At 35.3% G+C, this 25,922-nt stretch overlaps 2 protein-coding genes and 1 non-coding gene across 3 annotated transcripts; 2 read left to right on the top strand and 1 right to left on the bottom strand.

The window, feature by feature from the left end:
* Positions 1-3,376: 3,376 nt before the first annotated feature.
* LOC136207269 (probable RNA 3'-terminal phosphate cyclase-like protein) lies at positions 3,377-6,285 on the top strand. Its single transcript, XM_065998563.1, has 6 exons — positions 3,377-3,718; positions 3,799-3,948; positions 4,337-4,512; positions 4,584-4,759; positions 4,924-5,128; positions 5,600-6,285. Exons 1-6 carry the CDS (start codon positions 3,514-3,516, stop codon positions 5,807-5,809), a joined length of 1,122 nt encoding a protein of 373 aa, XP_065854635.1. The 5' UTR covers positions 3,377-3,513; the 3' UTR covers positions 5,810-6,285.
* A 520-nt stretch (positions 6,286-6,805) lies between these two features.
* On the bottom strand, positions 6,806-10,022 carry LOC136207259 (small ribosomal subunit protein uS19m-like). The gene is made up of 6 exons (XM_065998557.1): positions 9,718-10,022; positions 9,544-9,621; positions 9,303-9,363; positions 9,166-9,193; positions 7,508-7,559; positions 6,806-7,348 (listed from the first exon to the last, which is right to left on the bottom strand). Exons 1-6 carry the CDS (start codon positions 9,769-9,771, stop codon positions 7,061-7,063), a joined length of 561 nt encoding a protein of 186 aa, XP_065854629.1. The 5' UTR covers positions 9,772-10,022; the 3' UTR covers positions 6,806-7,060.
* A 14,734-nt stretch (positions 10,023-24,756) lies between these two features.
* On the top strand, positions 24,757-24,875 carry LOC136213922 (5S ribosomal RNA). Its single transcript, XR_010681021.1, has one exon. It is a non-coding gene; the product is annotated as a 5S ribosomal RNA (ribosomal RNA).
* The last annotated feature ends 1,047 nt before the right edge of the window (positions 24,876-25,922 follow it).

The raw sequence follows: 25,922 nt of genomic DNA, 5'->3' as shown, positions 1-25,922 counted from the left end.
CTAACTAATCAGGTACCAATTTTGAATCGGATGAGTAATCTTGGTGTGCACCATGAGACACATCCATCCCAAAAGGTCTGGAAGTCCAGACCTTCTGGGATGAGAAATGGAAGTCCAGACCTTTTGGGATGGATGTGTCTCATGGTGCACACCAAGATTACTCATTCGTTTCAAAATTGGTACCGGATTAGTTAGGTTCACTTTGAATTGATTGGTCAGTAGAGTTCATTGTGGCAATCTTGTTGTAAATTTTGATAATGTTATGATTTGAATGTTGTTATTGTGGCAATCTTGTTGTAAATTTTGATAATGTTATGATTTTAATGTTAGAATCTGTTGTTGTTTGCCATTTTTTGTTATATATCACTTCGTGAATTAGCTTCAAAACATATCCAGCATTCACATATGCGAACTAAATTCATCAAGCAAAACAAACTTCAGCTTCGCAGGCTTCGCATATGCGAACTAAATTCATTAAGTAAATCCAAACATTAGCTTCGCAGGCTTCGCATATGGTCGAATATGCGAAGTCAGACGGGATGGAGACAGACGCGCGTAAATATTGAGGATATTATGGGAAAGTCACACAAAATCAGTCTAGATATGTAATAGGATGAGTAAATGAGTTAAATATGTAAATTGGCCTCCCATTTGACCCAGTTTTATAATTTTCTCATAATAATATTATAACTCAGTATTATCTTATAAATATGAAGGCTTAAGGCCTAATTAGGTCCCGAGTCTATATTTATAAATCAATTAAGTCTCTAACTTTTTTAAATCATCAATTAGATGTTCAATGTATATCTTGAAAATACAAATTAATTCTCTGACCTATTAAAATCAACAATTGGCAACTCCCATTTGATTTCTTTTTTTGGTAGGAAAGTGAAAGAAAAAACAAACAAACAAAAAATTAACCCGGGATCAGCCTTGGGAAACTAACCCCCACCACATCCTCCAAAAGGATCGAGGAAAGAAAAGCCAGAGGAGAAGAATAAGTAGTGACTCCCCAACTTCCTTCATGACCAGCAGCCGCCAGACGATCCGCCACCCTGTTTTGCTCCCTAAAGATATGGCAGAAAGAGATAGAAACAAAGGAATGGCAGAGCCTCATGATACCTTTAATCAGATTCTTGCTATTCAAATCAATAGCTTTATTATTGGAGATTAACCTGATAGCTTCCTGATTATCAGATTCAACAATCAGATTATCTACCCCCAATTTCTTGGCCAGGGTGAGGCCAGAATAAATACCCCACAACTCAGCCAAAAAGGAAGAACCTATGCCAAGATTATGCGAGAACCCAGAAATCCAAGCACCCCCATCATCTCTCAAGACTCCACCTGCAGCAATATTACCATTGGCTAGACAAGAGCCATCAATATTAAGCTTCATCATACCTTCTCTAGGTCTTCTCCAGCAAAGAAGGTGAATAGCCTTTCTTTGAATATAATTATCAAGGTAGTCTTCCTTGAAACTATTAATAATATGATAAATCTTTTTAGCAAAAAAATCAACTAAGTTAGGGATATTAATAGTATCAGTTCCAAAAATCTCCTTATTCCTCCAATCCCAGATTTGGTGACAGACAACAGAAAAGAAGATTTCACCATGCTCCAGATTAGTTAGCAACTTCCCCCTCACCCCATCATCAAACCACTCAAGATTGGAATGAGAAAAGAACATATCAATCTCCCATTTGATTTCTCTTTCAATTGAAATAATATTATGATTTTTTTAAATATTTTCGGTTCACTCTGGATCAATATTTTATGATATGGATTCGGTTATTTTATTTCTCGATTCGATTTTAATTAATATTTTATGATATTTGCAATTTCATATTTATCAAAAAATATTAATCAAGTGCGATAAATAAACCAAAATCGAATCAATAACGAAACTCAGAAAATAACTAATAAAAACTGAACTAGAAATATAAAATAACCGAACTATTTTTTTCTATTTATAAAAGGAATTCAATTGACGGTTTCAGCAACATTAAGGCGTCACGTTCTGGTACCATTTTAATTATAGCTATGAGTAATGGAACTTTGAACTAAATTGATACCATTTCATAAATTAAGACACCACGTTCCGGTACCAATAGCTATAATTGTACAATTTCATAAATGTTGAGATTAAAATTATGTTATTTTATATGTTGCGGTCCAATTGACACTTTTTAAAAACTTTGAGACTATTTTAATATATTATCTCTAATATGAACTAGGAATAAAATGGATATATTTAGCAAATGTGGTATCCAAAATCTTGTAAATTTAACTGATGTGTTAATTTTTCCGCCTGGCACAATTTGTGACATGTATGTATAAATGACAATTAGTGAAATATGAGTTTAATCCTGTAAAGATTAATTCTGTTATTATAGCGGTACAAGAATTCTAAATGGATAAATTACAAAATCCGATTCATATGCTTGTTTATATATTTAGACTTATCATAATATCACTTATCAAATTAAACACTTTACAGTTAACTTTTTCAAAATACCCTTAATATACATATTATCACTTAATATTTTTTGTACGGAACGTAATTTATGTGAAGACAACTGTGAATCGATTTTGTGACTTAAGACCTTATTAGGGTTAGAGTTATATTAAAAACTTATTCGGGATGTATTCGCGTGTTTGAATGTTAGAAATGTCTTATTTTAAAAGAAATATAATTTCGGAGCCATGAAAACCTTCTGCAGTGGAAGCAAATGCAAAGTAAATTAATACAAGTCGTTTGAATTTACTTTACGATTGCTTCCACTGCGAAGGGATTTGCAGGAACTCCAAAGACAATTATCTTCATAGTTTTATCATTTGTTTCACAGTTGCTTCAACTGTGAATAATTTCATATAAATCATTTGAATTTTCTTTATAGTTGCTTTTCCAGTTGATTCAATTGCGAAGCATTTGCAGTACTAATTGCGAAATAGTTTTATTTTCATATTTCCTTATACATTTTTTCTGAAGTTTGCCATTGAACCATAACCAAAATCGCTCTACAGTTGTCTTCGCATAAATTATGTTCCATACAAAAAATGTTAAATGATAAATATATACATAAATCAGCCTCTCAATTGGATAATTCATTTACAGGAAAATTAACTTTAAAAATATGTTAGTAAAAGTTGTTGTAATGGATCTAAATATAACAGGTAAATCAGCCTCTGAATTGGATCACTTTTAAGTTACCGGTCTAAATTCGTTGAAAAAAATGTTCAAAGTAAATTGAGATATTCCTAATGAGAAATTCTATCCTACTAATTAAATTGATTCGGTTTGGTCAATTCAGCCGACTGAGCCTAAAACCGTGGTTCGGTTTGGTTTTTATTTGACCAACATTAAGGTAGCTAAACCTCAAAAACCCTCAACAAACAAAAGAGCAGAGCCCAACGCCGGCGCTCGAAATTCACAAGGTTTGGGGGGTATTTCTTGGTTTCGTACTCCATTATTCAGTTGTTTGTGCTTGTATACAGAACAATTTTGCAAAGATGGGGAAGATAAGTTATAAGAGATTGAAAGGCAGCCAAAACCTTCGCCAGAGATTACTTTTAGCAACCCTCTCTGCCACTCCTCTTCTCATTGAAGACATTCGTGCTGAATGGACTGTACCGGGCCTCCGCCCCCATGAGATCTCTTTCCTCCGCCTACTTGAGAGGATCTCTGATGATTGCCTTATTGAAATCAATGAAACCGGTAACCCTCACTTACATCTGTCGCTGGTAAATTTCTGTTTAGTTTGTCCTTGTTTTGATTTTTTCAAGTGTATGCGGCAGGCACAAAGTTCAAATACAAGCCTGGGATTGTGATGGGTGGGAAACATCATGTCCATGATTGTGGTGTTAGTCGATCAATTGGTTATTTCCTGGAGCCACTCATTGTTCTCGGGTTGTTTGCCAAGAAACCCCTTATCATAAAACTCAAAGGTGCGGCTTTGTGCTCATAATTCTTACAATAATATCTGTTGGAGAAACTATCTTCCATCAGAATCTTTTATGACCTACTTCATTAAAGCTGAAGTGTAATCAGTTGCGGAAGTTGAAAATTGGAAGTCATTCTAGAAATTGCAGGGGGGGAATTGACTAGTTACACCTTATAGGCTTTTTAATCTAATGTTAAAGCCATTAGCTCCAATTTCTAAAATGATGTTCTGACTTGAAAGACTATTTATCGTTTGAAACGCTGGTTCCATAGATAATGAAATACTATTAATGATGGTGTATTAACTTGTAATTTCCATGATACTAAATGGAACTAGGAATTACAGCTATATTAACAGACATGAATCTAGAAACACATTTTGAATCTTTTCAGGAATTACAAATGATTCTAAAGACCCATCTGTTGACACTTTTCGATCTACTACCTTGCCCATGTTGAAGCAATTTGGAGTTCCTGAAGGATTGGGGCTGAAGATAGAGAGTCGTGGAGTTCCGCCTCATGGCGGTGGGGAAGTTGTTTTATCAGTACCAATTGTTCAAAGTCTAACGGTGCGATTCTCAAAACATGTCCTTCAGTTTAACTATAGTTATTTCTGTTTTCTTACTGTTCTGCTCTACAGGCAGTTACCTGGATTGATGAAGGAATGGTTAAAAGGATTAGAGGGGTCACTTTCTCTACCAAAGTGTCTTCTCAGTTTGAAAATACCATGATTCATGCTGCCCGTGGAATTTTTAACCGTTTGCTCCCTGATGTTCACATATTTACTGACCATAAAGCTGGGTCACAGGCTGGAAAGTATGCTCTGTCAGAAATTTCCTTTTATTCATCAAGTTTTGTCTGTTTTGCTTCTCTTTCTTATGCTCTTGCTGTTTTAAATAAAATTTGGACAAATTTATCAGAAAATGTGAGCTTATAGCATTTTAGAGATAGTACTTACATAAATGATAATGCCATGGCAGTTCACGCGGTTATGGAATTTCATTAGTTGCCGAAACTACTTCTGGTTGCTTCATTTCTGTCGACACAGCAGTTCATGCACCGGTTACCGATGAAATGGATGATGAAAAGAAAGATCTGCGGCCTCCAGAGGCTGTTGGTGTGGAAATTGCCCTTCTTCTTCTTAAAGAAATTGAGCAAGGGGGAGTTGTGGATTCAGCGCATCAGGTTTGTGCTATCCTTCTCTCTTTTCCCTTGTTTTTCTTTGTATGAATGGAATTTGTACAACAATGTTTCTTTCACTGCTAAATCCTAAATCCCCTTGCTGACGTTAGTCAAATTCTACGGAACTTACCATATGCTGTGTTTAGTTGTCTGGTACAAAAGGTGCATGTTTCCCTGTTCCTTAAATACCAGTAATTGTAAAATTTCATAAAAAAAGGAGTATTTGTGTGTTGTGTCTTCTATAATAGTTCAAAGCAATTGATGAAAATACCCTTTCTAAAAGACTAGTTAGGTGATAACTTTTACATGAATATATATGTCTATATCGCTGGAAGACACTGGGAACTGATGCATATTCCTGATAAGAAGATAGTAAAAATTGAAATGTGAATCTTATCTGGGTTTATAGTAAGATGCTACATCATTCTTCCAATATTTCGTCTTATTCTTGTTCCTTTAATCTTTGGTTTGTAGGGTTTACTATTTCTTCTTTGTGCAATATGTCCTCAAGACGTGTCGAAAGTTCGTGTTGGAGAGCTCTCACGTTATGGGATAGAAACTCTGAGACAAATCAGAGATTTTCTGGGGGTTAAGTTTGTTATTAAGCCAGACCCATCAACTGGGACAAGGATTCTGAGATGCGTGGGATGTGGGTTGAAGAACCTTTCTAGAAAGATTTCATGATGACACTTTGCAACTTCATGAGATAAGGATTATGGTTTCAGTATGCCCTTTTTGTACATTAAGGGCTCACTTAGGGGGAAGATGAAAGTTGCTGCTCCATGCAGTCTGTCAAATGGGATTTTTGGTATCATAGATTATGCAGTCTGCCAGCTTGTCACTGCAAACTGAGTATTTGGTTTTGGATCAGTTCTATTTGATCAGGTTGATCGAGTATGAAGGAATTCTGAACAGCCATACTTGTTAGAGGGTGCATCTGGAGGATATGAAAACGATAGCATTGCTTATTTAGTATTTTTCCATAAAAAAGAAACTAAGCATTGAAGATTTTATTAGTAGTTAGTTATAGCATTTAGTTATTTTTTGAGTTCTAGAATTCATTTTTTGTCAAACGTGTCAAGGCTACTTGAGTTGAAAAGTTCAAAACTGGGTTGTTTAAGAAACAAATTGAGATGAAATTTGAGTTATTGTTTTTGATACATTTATTTATATTATTGCATTGCCAGAATACTCGTTTGAACGTTCCATTATAAGATTTATTTACTTGGTCATTTAATTTCCAGGTTTCCACGAGTAATGAAAATTATCTGCACTAGTATGAAGGTGTTAGAAGTGAGGTGTCAAAAAAGATAAGAAATTGGCAAAGAAGCTGCTGTATAAGGCTATATTAGACCATAAGTTGTAGCTAGCCTACTCTTTCAGTAGGAATTGATAATTAAAATGACATACAAACTACATTAAATTAGGATAGAATTGCTAGTTGTCACCCCGAAGAGTAAAATCATGGTAAATAGAATACAAGATATATTGATTTGCTATGTACATATTCTAAACACAATCCATTTCTACAGTCCACATTATGAATTATTCATAACATAGGAGATAATAAAGGAAGAAAATAACCGTGGCTGGTCTGGTTACAAAACCAGTACAACACAATCCATGTACTATCAACCAATATAACTACACACCTACTCCAAATCATGGAAACTTTTCACAAAATTACCGATCACAAAAATCTGCATCTTGTCGATCCAATTATACCAAAATTGCATCTTATTATAAATTATTTTATAATAGTAAAAATTTGTTCAAAAGAACCACCCAACGGATTTTGAAAGACATGTATAGTCAATTCCCATTTTAAGTGTTTTCTGAAGACAGAAAGAACAAAATAGAACAAGCCTAATAACATTCAGTCACTCTGTGAATCGAGAGTCTAGATCAACCCTTCTGGTCCCAAATTCAATCAGTCTACTTTTTAGTCTTCTTTTTTACAGCAGCGCTGCTACTTGTTCTTAGATGTCTTCGCTTCCGTGTGTAAGCAAATTCTCCAAACCTATGACCCACCTTTGTTTCTGTGATCTTACACCGAACAAAGGTTTTTCCATTGTAAATTCGTACAGTTTGTCCTACAAATTCTGGTAAAATAACTGATCTCCGTGACCATATTTTCTTATTAGCAAGGAGATCAGGTTTCTTCTTTATTTTTAACAGGAATGCATCCACGAAAGGAAGTCTTGTTGCTACATTCTTCCTCACCTGCAATTAGTTGCACATTTAGAAAGCAACTTTAACAGAATGTTTTCTGGATAGGTAGATTAACAGAAAAAAAAAAAAAAAAAAAATCTCATCTGAGTGTATTCAAGACTTAAAAATATATAAACAAATAAATGGCACTCCTAAGGTAAGGGGACTTACTCTAGTATCCCCTTCGTTAGAAGTTGTATGAATATCTGAAGAAAATAACCTCCTGTCAACAAATAAATGGGGGACCTCAATTGGCAAAACGCTACACCTTCCCAGAGAACACAAAATGTTGATGGAAACATGATAAGCTACAATGAAATTTGATTAGACAAGCAAGTTCATTCTATTGAATACTAAAGGTCCTTGTTTTAATCTTTTCATACATGCAAATATGCAATACACTCAGGGGTGTCAAAACAGGTCCGTGGGTCATACACAGGTTGTGTCGACACTGACCCGACCCATTTACTGAACTGGTTTCCACGACCTATTTAATAAACGGGTTGACATGACACAACCCATTTATTAAACAGGTTACACGGGCTGACTCGTTCAACCCAATTATCTAAATTTAATTAAAATATTGAAATATAATTTAATACAACTAAAATTAAAATTCAACATATTAGATTACCAAAAGTATTTATTTTCTGGATTCCTTTGATGGTTCTAACCCCAATATTACCAAAAGTATAATACAAGTAAAAAATTAAGTGAATTTAAAAAAAAACATCTGATACATTAATTTACACTCTTAGCACAAATAGAAGATACGGCCACTGTTCAATTTTTACTAATCTAATATCTGATTTTTGTCATTTTACATGCTGTATTTTCTTAAAACAATTAAAATTCAACTTAAAAAAATTTAAATTCAAATTCAGCTAAGCACAAGAAGGATTAGCATATCTATAAAGTCTAATGAACTGGGAATACATCTGATAAGAACATGAACTATTATGGATAGGAAGAAATAGTGGAGCATGCATATAACTATACCAGGATCAAGACAATAAAACTAAGACCATGAAATAACAAGATCAATGGAAAGTATATGTAAGCACAAGTACACTGTGATGGCAAAAATAGAAATTTAAGGTCAGTAACAATAGATTAGTAAAAACAGATGAGTGCAATCAACTAAATGCAAAGGTCTGCATCACAACAAATAGGGACAAGATTGAGACTGAGTTCAGAAGTGAAATAGGCACGTATGATCCTGATCAAACACTGTCGAAAAATATATGTTTTATCATCTAGTAATTTCAGCAAAAGCCAAATTAGGACAGAATGACTAATGCATAGACAGGGCTTGTAGAATAGATAATTAGAAGACTATATCAGATTAATGCAGCCTGCGCTACTTCTTCAATAAGTAACAGTTTGAGAATAGGATAAAATTCTGAACTAGTCATTATGAAAGAAGGTATGTTCACATCAGTTGACTAATGTCATACTGAAATTAAAATCATCAATATCAAGAACATCAACTATGATTAATCCAGCCCATGAACAATTCGAATTAATTTATGTCAGACCTAAAGAAACGTTGTTAATATAAATACAATTAAAATTAAAATTAAAGGAAATTGAAGTTGCAACAATTGGGAGGTGTGCAACTAGGGTTCGGGTAGGAAGAAGTGTATTATACACTTCTTTTCCCACTTTTTTTTCCTTCATGTTTATTTAACACATAAGACTTGTAAGGACAACTGAAAAACAAAACATTCTAGATAGAGGTTTTTCAATTGAAAGGGTTAATGAAAAATCTATGCTTTATTTTGGGTATGTGTGTCTCACGGAAAAAGAAATAGTAAGATAAAGCTGACCTCGTGGGCTCCAAACCAATTGGAAAGCCTGTAACACATGAAATTCAAAGGATAGCATAAAGATAAGGGTGTTAGATGATACTTAAACAAGCATTCATCAACGGCAAATCCAAAAACATCATCAGCAAAACAATTACCTCTACAACCATGGGAATTTACATTTTCCAAGCTACTTGATCCAATTCCAAAAAGCGATGTCTAAACAAGTAGAACCAAATTACATGTTAACAGTCATAGTGTAAGCTATAATTTCAAAATAAGCCATTACCGAGTGAACTGTATAGGAAAAGATAAATGAAGCTTCTCAAATTAACAATTCCCAAAAGATAACACATCGCAAATATAAGTCTCAGCTATACGAAATGAAATAGCAATTACCTCTTTGAGGTTGATAGAGTAAGGACGTGATAATGGCTCCAATATAGATCGAGTATTGGCCAATGACAGCTCTAAACCCTGTTTCGGATGAAAGAAAATGCAATTAATTCATAGTTCAATAAAGCCATGCCTGAATAAATACACACAAATACGAGAAAGTTCTTCCCAACTGACCAAAAACGCTGAGGGACTTCCGGAGAGTACTTTTCGCCTTACACTTGCCCACATCGTTTCTCTGTGGGTTAAGAGAAACCCAGAATCAGAAAATAATTAAAAAGGTGAAGTGGGGTCGATTCAATTAAGAATCGAAAGGATTAGGGTTTCACTGAAGAAGTATAACGAGAGGAGAAAATTAGCGGAAGGAGGAGGAGAGGAAAGAAGACGGCAGGATTCAAAAGGTTTGTTTTAATTAAAACCACACCGTTTCTGCAGATCCTTTTTTTCTTTATTTTATTTTTATAGACGTTTCTGCAGAACATGATAGTATTCATGGGTTAGGCTATAACAATCTATAATTTGTCTATGATTCAACATTATAACAATTGGGTAATTACACCCATGACCACTCAACTTTAATTCTTAATTATATGACCACTGAATTTTACACTTTTTAACACTGATTACCACTCAATTTTAACTAACTCCTCAAAATGACTGTTAACGATCTCAAAATAAAAATATTCAAGAATTAAAATTATTCAGAACGACATTTACCATGAAACCACATTTTTTATTTTCCAAAATCACATTTTTTGGAGTTTTCTCTCTCCTAACAAAACAACATACGAATGACCTCAAAACGAAAATTTTCAAGAATTAAAGTTCCTTAGAATATTATTAACGCTTTGAATTTTTTATTTTTAGGCCGTCAACGGTCGTTTTGAGGCGTTGAGTGGCCACCGGTGTTAAAAAGTGTAAAGTTCAGTGGTCATACTGTTAAGAATTGAAGTTCAATGGTCATAATGTTAAATGAGTAAAGTTCAGTGGCTATGAATGTAATTTACCCCATAACAATTTGTTTTATATTTGGTTCTTGAACCATATTAGCAGTATCGGTGGACTTTTCTGTTGATTCCATTATCTAAATAAAAATTACAGACAAGCATTGTAAATTTGTGATGAATCAACAAGCATATAATGTTTGGTATAAATCTAAATTCACTTACAATTTAGATTTACGTTTTGGCAGGAAATGAACAAGCATAAAAGTATCAGTATCAGTTAATAATAATAAATAACATATCAAAACAGTAAATCAGTATCAGTATCAGTATCGATTCGAAAGGGAATTCCAGCATAGGAGTTTAATTTTTAAAAAGGTTCGATTAAATTAAAAGAAGGTTTGGTATTTCTCACCTGTGAAGTCGATGCAGTCAGAGACGGAGGCGGTGGCGCTAGGTGGCGGAGGAGGCGGTGGCGGAGGAGCTGGCGCTGGGTGGGTTGGAGAAGGAGGCCGAGTGCGATTTTGGGGAGAAATAAGAAAGAGACAGAAAACTTTTAATTTAGGGTTTTGTGCAAATCTTTGTTTTTTTAATGGGTCAAATAGATTAATATCACAACTAAATCATATTATCAAACTTAATTCTTAATATGTTATTATTCTCTATATACTATGATTTTAGACCATAATTTAAAAAATTTAGACTCCAGTTCATAAATCATAAATCATAAATCCTATAAAATATATTCTAGACTTCTAATCTTTAAAATAAATTAAAAATACTGATTTTACTAGTTTGATATAATCTAAACTTATGACTCGACATAATTGTAAATAGTTTTTAGAATATGAATTTCTGTGTAATTTTTTCTTTTTTAATTGGTTGGTGTTGCTGAAAACTTTTTATTTTTAAAAATTTTAGATAGAAAAAAATAATAAATATAAATTAAAAAAAAGTTTAACGACCCGGGGTCACACCGGTTCCTGAACAGACCGCCGGGTCCTGGGTCTCTCTGGTTTATTGAGGATTCAACAAATCAGAGTGGCTCAGACTGGTTGTCTGGCCGGTTCCCAGCCCGATCCGACCTTGATAACAACAACAATAAAGCTTTAGTCCCGAAATGATTCAGGGTCGGCTAACATAAACCATCATATAAAACCGTGAAATCAAGTCGTGTCAACGATACAAATTCTCTCCCTCCACTCTGTCCTATCCACTACCATATTTTCCTCAATCCCCAATAAACTCATATCACTCTCGATCACCATCCTCCAAGTTTGCTTAGGTCTTCCCCTACCCCTCACCACTATATCCTTTTGCCACTCTTCAGTCCTCCTTACCGGCGCATCAAAGCGATCTTCGTCTTATATGGCCAAACCACCTTAGTCGGGTTTTCTTCATTTTATTCTCAATAGATGTAACCCCCTACTTTTGTCCTAATTATTTCATTACTCACCTGATCCTTTATCGTCTTACATGGCCAAACCACCTTAGTCGGTTTTTCCTCATTTTATTCTCAATAGATGTAACCCCTACTTTTGTCCTAATTATTTCATTACTCACCCGATCCTTTCTCGTATGACCACACATACATCTCAACATACGCATCTCCGCCATCGACATCTTATGAATGTGAAAGTGTTTTACTGCCCAACACTTCGTACCATATAACAATGTTGGTCTGATTGCTATGCGATAGACATTTTCCTTCAATCTATTAGACACACAGGTGCCACAAAGGGAACCCGTAGCCAGATAACATTGGAAAAAAAAGTTATAACTTGGTATTGTTTTTATTAGTTGATTTGACTAACTGATTGAGTAAACTTGTTTGGTAAAACTTAGCTGATTGATAGCTGTTTGTGTAAAATGAAAATAAAGACATGCTAAAGTCTTTATTTGAGGCTCAATTGTAGTAATTATAGGTAAAAATGTCCATTGAAAAAGATGGAGCAATAATCTAATTGAAAAAACACACAAAAACGAGCATTTTCAAAATTAGTTTTTTAAATCCAATAAGTTTTTTCAAACATTTCTTACCACTATTAGAGATTTATTCTAAAATGATTCAAACCTGAAAAAAAAAAAAAAAAAAAAAACTATTTAGCAAACTGAGTTTTTGTCAAAATAATAGTGAGGATGAGGTTATTGGTTATGTTATGGAATGGAGTATGGTCTGAGCAATAAAAGGTATGTGAAGAGAGAGAGAGGAAAAAAGAAAAAGGCTGCCTTCATAGCAACATTTGGCCCACACCGTACCAAATTGTAGAATTGACTCCACGGGAAAGTAAAAAATAATTTGCTGATTTAGAGGTTTATATGTTGCACTTTTTCAGTCTAATCTAATCATAATTATCATGCAAAGTCTAGTAAAAAAATACTCCACGGGAGTAGTTTTTTTTTTCTTGAAGATAGTAAAAGAAATAGTTAGGTAGGTTGAAATTAAATTAAATTAAATTAATTGAAATAATTATAATTATAATTATAATAAAAAATTATAAATTATATATATAATAAATAATAAATTATATATAAATAACTATAATTATAATAGATAATATTAAATTATATATAAATAATTATAATTATAATAAATAATACTAAATTATATATAAATAATAATAAATAAATTACAACTTATATATAAATAATTATAATAAATAATGATGAATTATATATTAATAATATTAAATTATAAATTATATATAAATTATAATAAGTGATAATAAATTATATAAAAATAATTATAATTATAATAAATAATGATGAATTATATATAAAAATACTAAATTATAAATTATATATAAATAGAGGGTGAGTTTTGGTATAACGGTAAACGTTGTTGTCGCGTGACTGAGAGGTCACGAGTTCGAGTTTTAAGAGTGATCTCTTGTCAAAATATTGGTAGGGGAATGTTTGCTCCCAATACACCCTAGTGGTGGAATCCCTCCTCGGACCCTCGTTTAAGTGGGGACTCGTAATGCACTGGACCATCCTTTATAAATTATATATAAATAATTATAATTACTTTGAGTAGTGAGGATCACAGTGAAAAGTGCTTACCGATTGGTTACAACGTTGGAAGGAGGTGAGAGATTTCATGTTAAGGGAGCATGAAAAAAATTATGGTATGCTGAAATTCCACACAAGGTCCGGTATTTTGGTTGGCAACTAGCACGAAATTGTCTCCCAACGCGGGTGAATCTTCAATTTCGTGGTTTACAGGTATGTAGTACTTGTGTGATATGTAACGAACCTTGGGAGGATGGATGACATCTTTTTATTGAATGTGTAGGAGCTATAAGAGTGTGGCAAAAGACGGGACTTCTGGATCGAATTAATGCGGAGGCGGCGGTGGCTGAGAACCTGACAGCATGGTTTTATAATATGATTAGAGCAGCACCTGAACAAATTGTGAAAAGATTTTTGATGCACCTCTGGAGTTTATGGCAGGCTAGAAATACCCGTCTTTGACAGTATGAGATTCGCACAACAGATCAAATAGTGGCTCATGCTAGCACAATACTTAATGATTGGTCAGAAGCAAATGCCTTGAGGAATCGGACTGGTACGGGAGAACAACAGATAGGAAATACAGTAGTAGGAAATAGTTCATCTGCTGGTTGCATGGCTTAGTACCCGCCATCAGAAGGATTTCTCTCGAGTTGTGTTGATGCCACATGTTTTAACGCTGATAGTCATACAGGGATGGGAGCAGCAGTACGAGATGCAAATGGGCAGTTTGTAATGGAGAGATGTGTGGGTCTGTTATGTTGTCCGACAACTCGAGAATGTGAGGCCGAAGCTCTATTACAGGCGATGCAGTGGCTAGAAGCTGATGGAATAAGGAAAGTGGTTATTGAATCTGATGCTAAACAAGCGATTTGTGTAATAAATTCTAGTTCTGTTGATGATTTTGAATTTGGGGATAGAATTATTCAAATACGATCGATTCTAACATCAAATGACTCTTACTCAGTCAAATGGATACGGCGGCAAGCGAATGGGATGACACATGTTTTAGCACAATCTTCTCGTTTATCCACTTGTCATTCTTTTTTTAATTTATTACCGAGTTATGTTTCTGATTCATTGTTACAATTTTGTCATGATTTGGCTCATCAATCCATTGTTCTTTTGATTAAAAAAAATAATGATAAATTACTGAATTGAACTTACCTATACTGAAATTAAGTAAAAAAGAACAAGACCTTAGGCTCTGTTTTTTTTACTGAACCGAATTCTACTGAAACTGAAATAATAATATAATCTCTTAAAAATAGCAATAAATAAAATAATAATCTTTTAGAAATAATAATGGTTCTAATAATGAAAAATAATAATTATAATTATAATAAGGCCATATTCTTTATTACTTAATTTCGGTATCAATCAGTTCAGTAATAAGTTCAGTTCAGTAACTTATCATTACTTATTATAATTATAATTTATTATTATTATTAGAACCATTATTATTTCTATAAAAAATTTATTTTAATTATTGTTATTTTTAAAAGATTATATTATTATTTCAGTTTCAGTAAAATCCAGTTCAGTTAAAAAGAACAGAGCCTAAGTAATGATAAATTACTAAACTAAACTGATTACTGAACTGGACTGATTGATACTGAAATTAAGTAATAAAGAATAGGGTCTTAATGTATTTTGTTTTTGTGTTTTACACTTATTACATTTCAGTTGATTTTATTTTATTTATGGTAAAGGCTATGCTTATTTTGTTTTTGACAAAGTAAGCCTTATTTTGTGTGTTTTCACCATTAGATTAATTTTATACTCCATCATCCAATGGTGAAAACATACCAAGTAATGGTACTTTGTCAAAAACAAAGTAACCATAGAAAGCACCTTTATTTATTGTTTATTGTTTATATTTTCATACTAAATTTATAGTTAGAAATATTTTTAAGCTTAGACTAAATATGTGGATTTTAATTTTTTTCCCAATACATATAAAGCACGGGATAAGTTTTCTTAAAACTTTTTTCATATATATATATATATATTAGTGACTGTTATTACAGAGGTGAACATATGATAAATTCTTACGAAAGGCAATATTTTTAATACTTTTTTTTATCATATATAATAAAGAGATCAACATAATATTTAATGTATTAGAGATCACCAACTCTAGTTCAATCCTACACTCAAACTTTGGGGGTTTCAGCTTGACAAAATGTGAAAGCATAAAGGGTTTTTTAAACTTTATCTTATAAAAAACAACTAACCCAAGGTGTTGATCTAACAATGATTAAAATACAATTAATCATATCCAATATCATAAATAGAAATTGACATACACAATCATGTTAATAGAAATTAACAAACTATATAACTAGATTAGTTTTATGAAATAAATACATTTCTTAGACTTCTAAATAGAACTTCAATTCATATTTAATTAACAAACTATATAACTAGATTAGTTTTATGAAATAAATACATTTCTTAGACTTCTAAATAGAACTTCAATTCACTCTTCTTAGACTTCTGAGTGAATTGAAAAATATGAATGTGTTAATTCCTAATTAGTGTTAATTCCTTTTTATTATTAGATTATGAATTGTTTTCCTTTTGTGTTAATTCCTAATTAGTGTTAATTCCTAATTTGGTTTTTCCTTTTCCTTGTGGGACAAGATTTTGTACTTGTATAAATATGTGAATATGTGAATGAGAAAGAGGGGATTTTTACCAAAATATCATGGTATCAGAGCCTTGAGAGAAAATTCACGTGAGAGAAATTTTTAAACCCTAGCCGACTTATAGGGTGTGACCGAAATTTTGAGAGAAAATTCCTCAGCCGAAGCTACGGATTTCAAGGGAGAAAACGAAGGCGTTCTTGACAGAGTTGCTCTACGTACGCTTTTCGAGATGACTGAAGGTGACAAGAAGGTTGATATTTATTACTTGGGTTCCAATGATAATCCAGGTAATCTTATAACTCCGATTCAATTGAAGGGAGATAATTATGATGAGTGGGCAAGGGCTATTGGGATGGCCTTGAAAGCGAAACGTAAATTTGGTTTTGTTGAGGGGAAGGTAACAAAACCAACTGATGAAGAAAAATTAGAAGATTGGGGAGCTGTTCAATCTATGTTGGTTGTATGGATTTTGAATACGATTGACCTAAAAATTCGATCCACACTACCTAACTATGAAGAGGTCCATGATTTGTGGACTTATCTGAAGAACCGTTTCTGTGTGGTTAATGGCACCAAGATATGTCAATTAAAAACCGCCCTTAGTGACTGTCGCCAAGGAAAGAATGAAGATGTAGCGTCCTACTTTGGGCGTTTTTCGAAGATCTGGGATGACTTGACGACCTATATGACTTTACCTGAGTGTAAGTGTGAAGGTTGTAAATGTGATATGAAAGCGCAGGTCGCGGCTATTCAAGCAGAAGATATGCAACACCACTTTCTTATTGGGTTGGATTCTACTCTGTATGGGACGGTTCGGTCCAATGTGTTGTCTATGGATGTTCTTCCTGGAATGGATAAAGCTTATGCTCGAGTTATCCAAGAAGAGAGGTTGATAAAAGGAGAACATACGACAGTGGAACGGGATCAAGCCATGGCGTTCAAAGTTCAGTTCGATTCCCGAAGCAAGCAGACTGATAATTCTAGGAAGTTTTGCAATCACTGCAACCGTGAGGGTCATGATGAAGGAAGCTGTTTTCAATTGATCGGGTTTCCGGAGTGGTGGGGAGATCGACCCAAAGGAGGAAAAGGGACTGGACGGACTGGAAACGCTCGTGGCAGAGGCGGTGGAGCTGGGCAGCGTGGCAGAGGTGCAGGCAGAGGCGCTGTTCGCGCTAACAAAGCAGCTGGAGCGAAACCCGGCGCTGGAACCTCCGGGTTCTTCACAGAGGAGGCTGAAGGTGCTGGTTTGGCAGGAATCACGACTGCACAATGGAGCCAGCTTGTTGAGTTGCTAGGGCAGGTCAAAACTAATGAAAAATTACATGGTAAGACTGAAGATTTTAATTGGATAATTGATACGGGTGCTACACATCATGTAACTGGTCATCAGGATCAGATTTCCAACATCCGCAGAATTTCTACATGTCCAATTGGCTTGCTTGATGGAGAAATTGTCGTGGCCACTCATGAAGGAGATGTGACATTACCCGGGGGCTTGAGTCTGACTAATGTTTTATTTGTTCCCAAATTAAACTGTAGTTTAATTTCTGTGAGTCAGTTGCTTGGAAAATCTAAATTTATCATTCAATTAACTGATGAGTTGTGTGTTATCCAGGACCGCAAGACGAGGAAGGTGACTAGAATCGGTGAATTGTGCGACGGACTATATTTCTTTCGTGGGGTTCCGAAGAGCAAATCAGTTGCAGTTGTGGGCAGAGATTCGTTGGAATTATGGCACAAGCGTCTTGGGCATCCGGGGAAGGAGATTGCTCAATTTTTACCCTCGAATATGGTATCTAGTAGAGTTAATGATAAAGAACCTTGTGATGTGTGTTTAAGTTCTAAACAAACTCGTAGTAGGTTTTCTACTAGTATAAATAAAGCGGATGATATTTTTCAACTTGTGCATTGTGATTTATGGGGTCCTTATCGGACTGTTTCGTCTTGTGGTGCTACTTCTTTTTTAACTATTGTGGACGATTTCTCGCGTGCGGTCTGGGTCTATCTTTTGACTAGTAAAACTGAAGTGTATGCATGTTTTATGCGATTTGTGGCTATAGTTGATCGCCAATTTCAGAAAAAGATTCTGACTGTCCGAAGTGACAATGGAACTTTAATTGTCTTGGTAAATATTTTTCTGATCATGGCATATTGTTTGAGACTTCTTGTGTGGGTACTCCACAACAGAATGGACGGGTTGAGCGTAAGCATAGACATATTCTTAATGTGGCTAGAGCTTTACGGTTTGAAGGTAATTTACCAAAGTATTTCTGGGGTGAGTGTGTACTTGCGGCGTGTCATCTAATAAATCGCACTCCCTCCTCTGTTTTGAAAGGGAAGACGTCGTATGAGGTTTTATTTCATAAATTACCTTCTTATGAGATGTTGAAAGTGTTTGGTTGTCTTTGTTATGCACACAATCAACGCACTCGTGGTGATAAATTTGAGACGCGAAGTCGTAAATATGTTTTTGTTGGGTATCCATTTGGGAAAAAGGGATGGAGATTGTATGATTTAGACACAAAAGAGTTTTTTGTGTCTCGTGATGTGAGATTTTATGAGCATATTTTCCCATTTGGATCACCATCAAATATGGACAATGAACCTGTTTCTGCACTGTTTGATACACGGATCAATGATGAAGAGACGAATAGTTCAGAACTGGACAGTCCTGCGTCAGAAAATAGGACAGAACCAAACCCGGAGATTGCAGTACCAGGTTCTTCAGAAACCGAAGCTGAACCAAACCCAGTGACTGAATCTTCGGGTTCTTTAGAAGCAAGGCAGGAATCGAATCCGGCAATTGAAAATCTGGGTTCTTCTTTACTGGCAGAATCGGGTCAGAATGAGACAGAACAGTTTGGGCAGAATGAGGAAGATGAGCTAGGAAGGGGCAAACGAACAAAAGTTCCTTCATCTAAGCTCCGAGATTTTGTGACTCACACTATAAAGAAATATAGTCCACCCCAAGCTTCATCGATTTCATCATCTCCCTCAGGTACACTATATCCTCTAACTCATTATGTTAATTGTGATAAATTTTCTGCAAAACATCGTAGATTTCTTGCAGCAATTACAAATGCAGTAATCCCACGTAGTTACAAAGAAGCAGTCAAAACTGAAGGGTGGCGTGGTGCAATGGCTGTGGAAATCAGTGCTCTTGAGGAGCAACATACTTGGGAACTTGTGAAATTACCGCCTGGGAAGAAGGCTCTAGGCAGCACCTGGGTTTATACAGAAAAGCGAAATGAGAAGGGTGAATTGCTGCGTTATAAAGCGCGGTTGGTCTGCTTTGGCAATCATCAAGTGGAAGGGATTGATTACAATGAGACTTTTGCTCCAGTGGCCAAAATGACAACAATTTGAACTTTCTTATCCATTGCAGCTATGAAAAAGTGGTATGTACATCAGATGGATGTTCATAATGCATTTTTGCATGGTGATTTGGAAGAAGAGGTATATATGAAGCTTCCACCTGGGTTCAGTGCAGATTCGCAGGGTTTGGTATGCAGATTGCGCAAATCTCTGTATGGATTGAGACAAGCACCACGGTGTTGGTTTGGGAAATTGATGGAAGCTTTGAAGAGATTTGGTTTCAAACAATATTATTCTGATTATTCTCTTTTTACCTTTACAAAGGGAGTATTCAGATCAATGTGTTGATTTATGTCGATGATATGATCATTGCTGGAAATAATGATGCTGCTTTGAATGCTTTTAAAGCATATTTAGGGTGTTGTTTTAAGATGAAGGATTTGGGAGCCTTGAAATATTTTCTTGGCTTAGAAGTTGCTCGTAACTCTGAAGGTTTCTTTATAAATCAACGGAAGTATGCACTTGAGATTATTGCTGAGACTGGTCTTCTAGGCGGCAGACCTGCTGTCTGTCCTATGGAGCAGAATCATAAACTTGCTCTTGCGACGGGGGCATTACTGGAGGATGCGACAAAGTATAGACGGCTGGTGGGGAGGCTCATTTATTTGTCTGTTACTCGTCCTGATTTGGCTTATGCTGTGCATATTTTGGTGCAATTTATGCAACAGCCTCGTGTAGAGCATTGGGAGGCGGCCCTGAGAGTGGTGCGCTACTTGAAGAAAAGTCCTGGTCAAGGTATTCTTCTTCGGTCTACTAGTGATTTGAGTTTAGTTGGATGGTGCGATTCTGATTGGGCTAGTTGTCCTCTTACTCGGAGATCTTTGACTGGTTGGATGATATTGTTGGGTTATTCCCCAATTTCTTGGAAGATGAAGAAACAGCACACGGTTTCTCGCTCTTCTGCGGAGGCCGAATATCGGTCGATGGCTGCTACTATGTGTGAGTTGAAATGGCTTAAGCAGTTATTGAAGGAGTTGGGGGTTAATCATCCAAAGGGTATGCGCTTATTCTGTGATAGTCAATCTGCAATTTACATTGCGAAAAATCTAGTTTTTCATGAGCGAACAAAACATATTGAAGCTGATTGTCATTTTGTTCGTGATGCAATTCAAGACGGGCTTATTTCGCCGTCCTATGTGCCTACAAAAGTACAATTAACAGATATTTTTACTAAAGCCTTAGGACGAACGCAGTTTGATTTTTTAATGCGCAAGTTGGGCATTTGTGACTTACATGCTCCGACTTGATGGGGGGTGTTAATTCCTAATTTGGTGTTAATTCCTAATTAGTGTTAATTCCTTTTTATTATTAGATTAGGAATTGTTTTCCTTTTGTGTTAATTCCTAATTAGTGTTAATTCCTAATTTGGTTTTTCCTTTTCTTTGTGGGACAAGATTTTGTACTTGTATAAATATGTGAATATGTGAATGAGAAAGAGGGGATTTTTACCAAAATATCAGAATGAAAAAAATAAAATAGAAGTTGGTATTGGAGGATTTTCTATATTTCTCTTCCACGTACAAAATAATGTATCTAGTATAATGAAAGAAGTAATGTCATTCCAAACATATTTTCCAAGCATATGAAAGAGAATTGAATCAGAAGATAGATTTTCAAAAATCAAAGGCTACTTTCAGCTCAAAATTACCCTCGGAGAGGATGATCGAACTGCACAACAAGTCGACCGATAAAATACGTTTGGGGCTCCCATCGGTGGTAGGTAGAACTCGGACAACCACATTTGCATACATTGTTGATAGGCTCAGGAAAAAGGTAATAGGATAAAATGGGGAAAGAGCTTCTCAAGGGGGGAAGGCAGTATTGATCAAAGTTGTGGCATAGTCGCTCCCATCATATATTATGTAGGTATTCCTTCTTTCAAAGCACACTTGTACTCGTCTTGAAATAATCATAAACGGGTCCTAGTGAGCGAAAGGAATCAAATGGAAAGCATTGCACTACCAATGTCATCGCATGGACTAGAGGGTTAATTTCTAACAGTTTCAAGAGTTCAATCTGGCTCTATTGGGGAAGCAGGCTTATAAATTCTTGAAAGATCAACACTCCCTTGTGTCACACTTATTTAAGGCCTCTTCATATAGATTTTTGAGACGCACCGCCAGGGTCGAACCCAAGCATCACGTGGGCCAACATTCATAAGAAGCAATAGTTGTTATAGTCGAAGGTCTGATCTCGAATCACAAATAGAGAACAAACGCAGATATGGGTGGATAGATGGCTCGATTCGGAATCTTGGATGCCAGAGATCGTGCATGAGTCGGTGAATAGAAGCTAGATGGTGGATAAACTGGTTAGAAATGGCCAGTGGGATACGACATTACTGGATTTGTATTTTTCAGCTAAGAATCGGGAACGGATATTGAGGATCATGATATGCTTTTGTGGCAGTGAGGTTCAACGTGTTGGCAGAGGGAGAATAAAGGAAATTACAACGTCAAATCAGCTTATTATGTGTTGATGGAGGCTCATCCGAGAACCCCTGAGGAGGTACGTGGTGCCCTTGGAATAAGATATGGCAAATAAATTGTCCCCCAAAGGTAAAAACTTCCTATGGCATGCAGTCTGGAATATACTCCCAACACGACAAAATCTTCACAACGACGAGTGGATACTGATATCATTTGCTTGTTGTGTCTTCAGCAAGAGGAGACTATCACTCATCTGTTCCTTCAATGTCTGGTGACTATTCGTGTTTAGAACGCCTCACATGTGGCAAGGTATAGATGTGGGGGATCGACTGATTTTAACCAATGGTGGTGTGAGTTAGTGACCACCTGTTCGAGTGAGGTGGCTGGTTCGTGTGCCACGATAGAGAGGCTATGGCCCCGGAGTTGATGTCGTCACGAGTGGATCAATTTCTACAATCATGGTGGAACGTATAGCAACTGCAAAAACCAAGTAGCGCAAAAGCAAGTATCGATACACTAACTAGTTGGGTTCCGCCTGGTATGGGTATTAACATTAATTTTGACGCATCTTCTGTTCTCGGCTTTCATAGGACGGATATTGGAGCAGTAATTCGAGACGACATTGGATCCTGCTTCGCAGCTCGATATGGATCAGTTAGAGGATCACTCTCACCCGTGTTGGTGGAAGCTATTTCATGACGTGAGGCCCTCAGCTAGATCAAGGAGAGAGGGGACGAGTATGTGTGTGTGGAGGGCAATATGTTCAAGTGGTCATCAATGCGTTGTGTCAGGAAGACGATGATGACTCCTCAAGTTTGGGTTCGGTAATTGCGAATTGCCGGACCTTAAAGGACTTGATTCCCAACTACTCAATTTGGTTTACTAAACAGAATGCAAATAGGGTTGCTGATGAATTAGCTAAGCTTTGATTGTTAGCTTCTTCCATATATTCAACTAATATCATCCCTCCATATATTGTAAACCTTCTGGCTACTGATTTATCATAGTATATTGAAACCAATTTTCATAAAAAAAAAAAAAAACGTAATTCCAAACTTTAATTAAGTGGCTCGGGTTGGATCCATAAAAATAACCCGCTTTACAATATCCAAAAATTACTAAATTAAATTAATTTATATAAAAGTAGATTTTTTTTTTGCCATAGGTTAATTAAATAGTAATTACTCAATACATAAGCATGCAAAAAAAATTCAATAATATTTTCTTATATGGATCCATGGACGGGACACGCAAGACAAACTAAAAAATATATATTATATATATTCAGTAATTAGCTCAACAAACCATTTAAACTTCTGTTAGAATATTTTATTTTTGTAACAAAAAAAATATATTTTATTTTCTAAAGAAATAGGAATATGTATATTATTATTAATATTAAGAAGAACATGGCAGTTGAAGACTCAACTGGCAATGAGAAATAGATCTGGCAAACTCATTTAATTAAATTTAATAAACATCATAATTTGGTCAAATTTTTATTTTGTTACGCGCTCTTCTCTATTACATTGACTTCAAATAAATTCCAACTATATAATTGATGCTATGAATTCATTTATTGATTATGGTCTAATAATAACACGAGGATCAATTATTAAGATTTGCACACTCTTGCTTGCATGTGCTAATTCTTTCTTTACCTTTAACCTTTCTATTAGTAACGAATATTTGCCTCTAATCAATATTAATTATTATTTTTAGTTCGTGAATCATGTCTACTCCCTTATATATTTTCGGTGTAGCTAATACGTGACCAATGATACGCAATCAAAGTTTGTTTTTCCATTGTAACCAATCTTAAGGGATTTTACGCTACAAGAGTTAACATGAGAATCTGTTCTCGTATTCGAATTATACATATGATAACCCATGCATTTGTATTAGAGCTTATACTTGCGTGTTCCGTCGATTTTGATCCGTTTGGTTGAGTAAAACGAATTTTTGGATGCGTGATAATTATTAGAATTTTTTTTTATTAGTTTGTGTGTTAAAATAATTTTTTTGGCGGCTTAAACGGTATTGGAATTGTAAAGAAACATTGTATTTTACGAAATCACTGTCTTTGGACGCGTACCACTCTCACCAGATGGTCTGTGATGCACAAATTTTAATTTCTGGTTGTCATTTGAACAAAAGGACTTCACCAACATGGTCGAAGACTCTAAAATTCTAGATCGCAAAAGTTAAAGGACTAATAGAGAGCTCATTTTGGCACGTGGAATGCACATGCCTTTGACGTATGCCACGTGTCATGCGACGGTTTGTCGTTGTGTCACACATAACCCCATGCTTGTCCTATCGCTTTGTTGCAACTGTCGTGTGTGTGGCACACAAACCAATAACATCATGACATGTGGCCAAGGGTGGAGACAGGGAGGGGTTCGGGGAGGTCCGGACCCCTCCGGCCGTTGGAACCACCATGACCACAAGTAGTTTCGGTCCCCCTGTCTCCACAAAATTTGAGACTGTTGTGGTTACTATATCTTTTATTCCCCGTCTAGCGAATGTAGCAGCTCACACTGTGGCTCAACATGCTCGTTCCAATGCTAGTGATTTTGTTTTTTTTTTTGTAGCGATTTTATTTCTTTTATAGCATCCTTTGACTCTCAGATGTTCTTTTACGGATGTAACTTCTTAGCATTAATGGAATTGGTTGCATTCTTATAAAAAAAAATTTAACATGTGTAATTATAATTACTCATTTAATGTATTAAATTAAAATATTATAGATTTAATAAATAAATTTGAGATTTTTTTTACTATGAAGAAAATTGTACATAATATGTGTGCGATCATACCAGCACTAATGCACCGGATCCCATCAGAACTCTGAAGTTAAACGTGCTTGGGCGAGAGTAGTACTAAGATGGGTGACCTCTTGGGAAGTCCTCGTGTTGCACCCCAAAACTTTTTTAGGTTGGGAGGTGGGGAATGGGAAGAACATCAGCTTTTGGAATGACACATGGATTGGTGATAAACCCTTACTTGAAGTGTGTAGCTTAGTGCCTCCAAGGAATATCCGCAATTGGATGATCGCTGATGTGGTGGATTCTGAGGGGGAGTGAATTTAGGATAAATTTGAGATTCTGAGGGGGAGTGGATTTGGGATAAATTTGAGTCATTTTTTTTAATCTGGATACGCTCCTGAGAATTAGGGGGGTTAAGATAAGTAATATGGAGGAAGATAGGGATAGGCATTGTTGGGCTTTGACTAACAATGGAGCTTATACCTGTAAGTCGGCCTTTGAGGCGCTTAACCATTATGGGACGGATCATCATTCTGAAGTTTGGAAAATCATTTGGACTTTAAAAATTCCTTACCGTATTAGGAGCTTCCTATGGCTTGGTGTTAAGGATAGGTTGCTCACTAATTTGGATAGGAATAGACGGCATCTGGTGGATTCAGGGACTTGTAGCAGGTGCAGAGGGAATATTGAAACTATTTGCCATGCTCTTAGGGACTGTACTAAGGGGGCGTTTGGTTTGGGGGTTTCAAGAAAGGGTAAGGGAAAGGGGAGGCTTCATTCCATTTGTTGGTGTTTTTTTTTGCTAATTAAATGATTCCCTTTACCCTTTTTTAGTTTTGGGTTTACCCCTAACTCCTCTAACCCATTCCCCACTTCCCCCTAAGATTTTCTATTCCCTTTCCCCTCTCTTTCTAACCTACGCTCCTTATAAAATTCTACTTTACTCCCTATTTTATTTTTTATTTTTATTTTGGTCTCTATATTTTTTTTTATTTTTACATTTCTTTATCTTTAGATTACTTTCATTTTTGTTATATATTTTTAATTTTTTTACTCAAAAAATATTTGTTGACTAAATTTTACTTTTGTTTAATCCTTATATTTTTTTATCACTAGATTAATTTCACTTTTGATCCTTATAATTATTTATTTTTACCTTTTTACCCTGAAAAATAATTTTGACCAAATTTTTTTCTTAATATT

The sequence above is a fragment of the Euphorbia lathyris genome, chromosome 1 (assembly GCF_963576675.1).
Source record: "Euphorbia lathyris chromosome 1, ddEupLath1.1, whole genome shotgun sequence".
NCBI classification, from domain to species: domain Eukaryota; kingdom Viridiplantae; phylum Streptophyta; class Magnoliopsida; order Malpighiales; family Euphorbiaceae; genus Euphorbia; species Euphorbia lathyris.
This window is presented reverse-complemented; position numbering and strand designations above follow the sequence as displayed.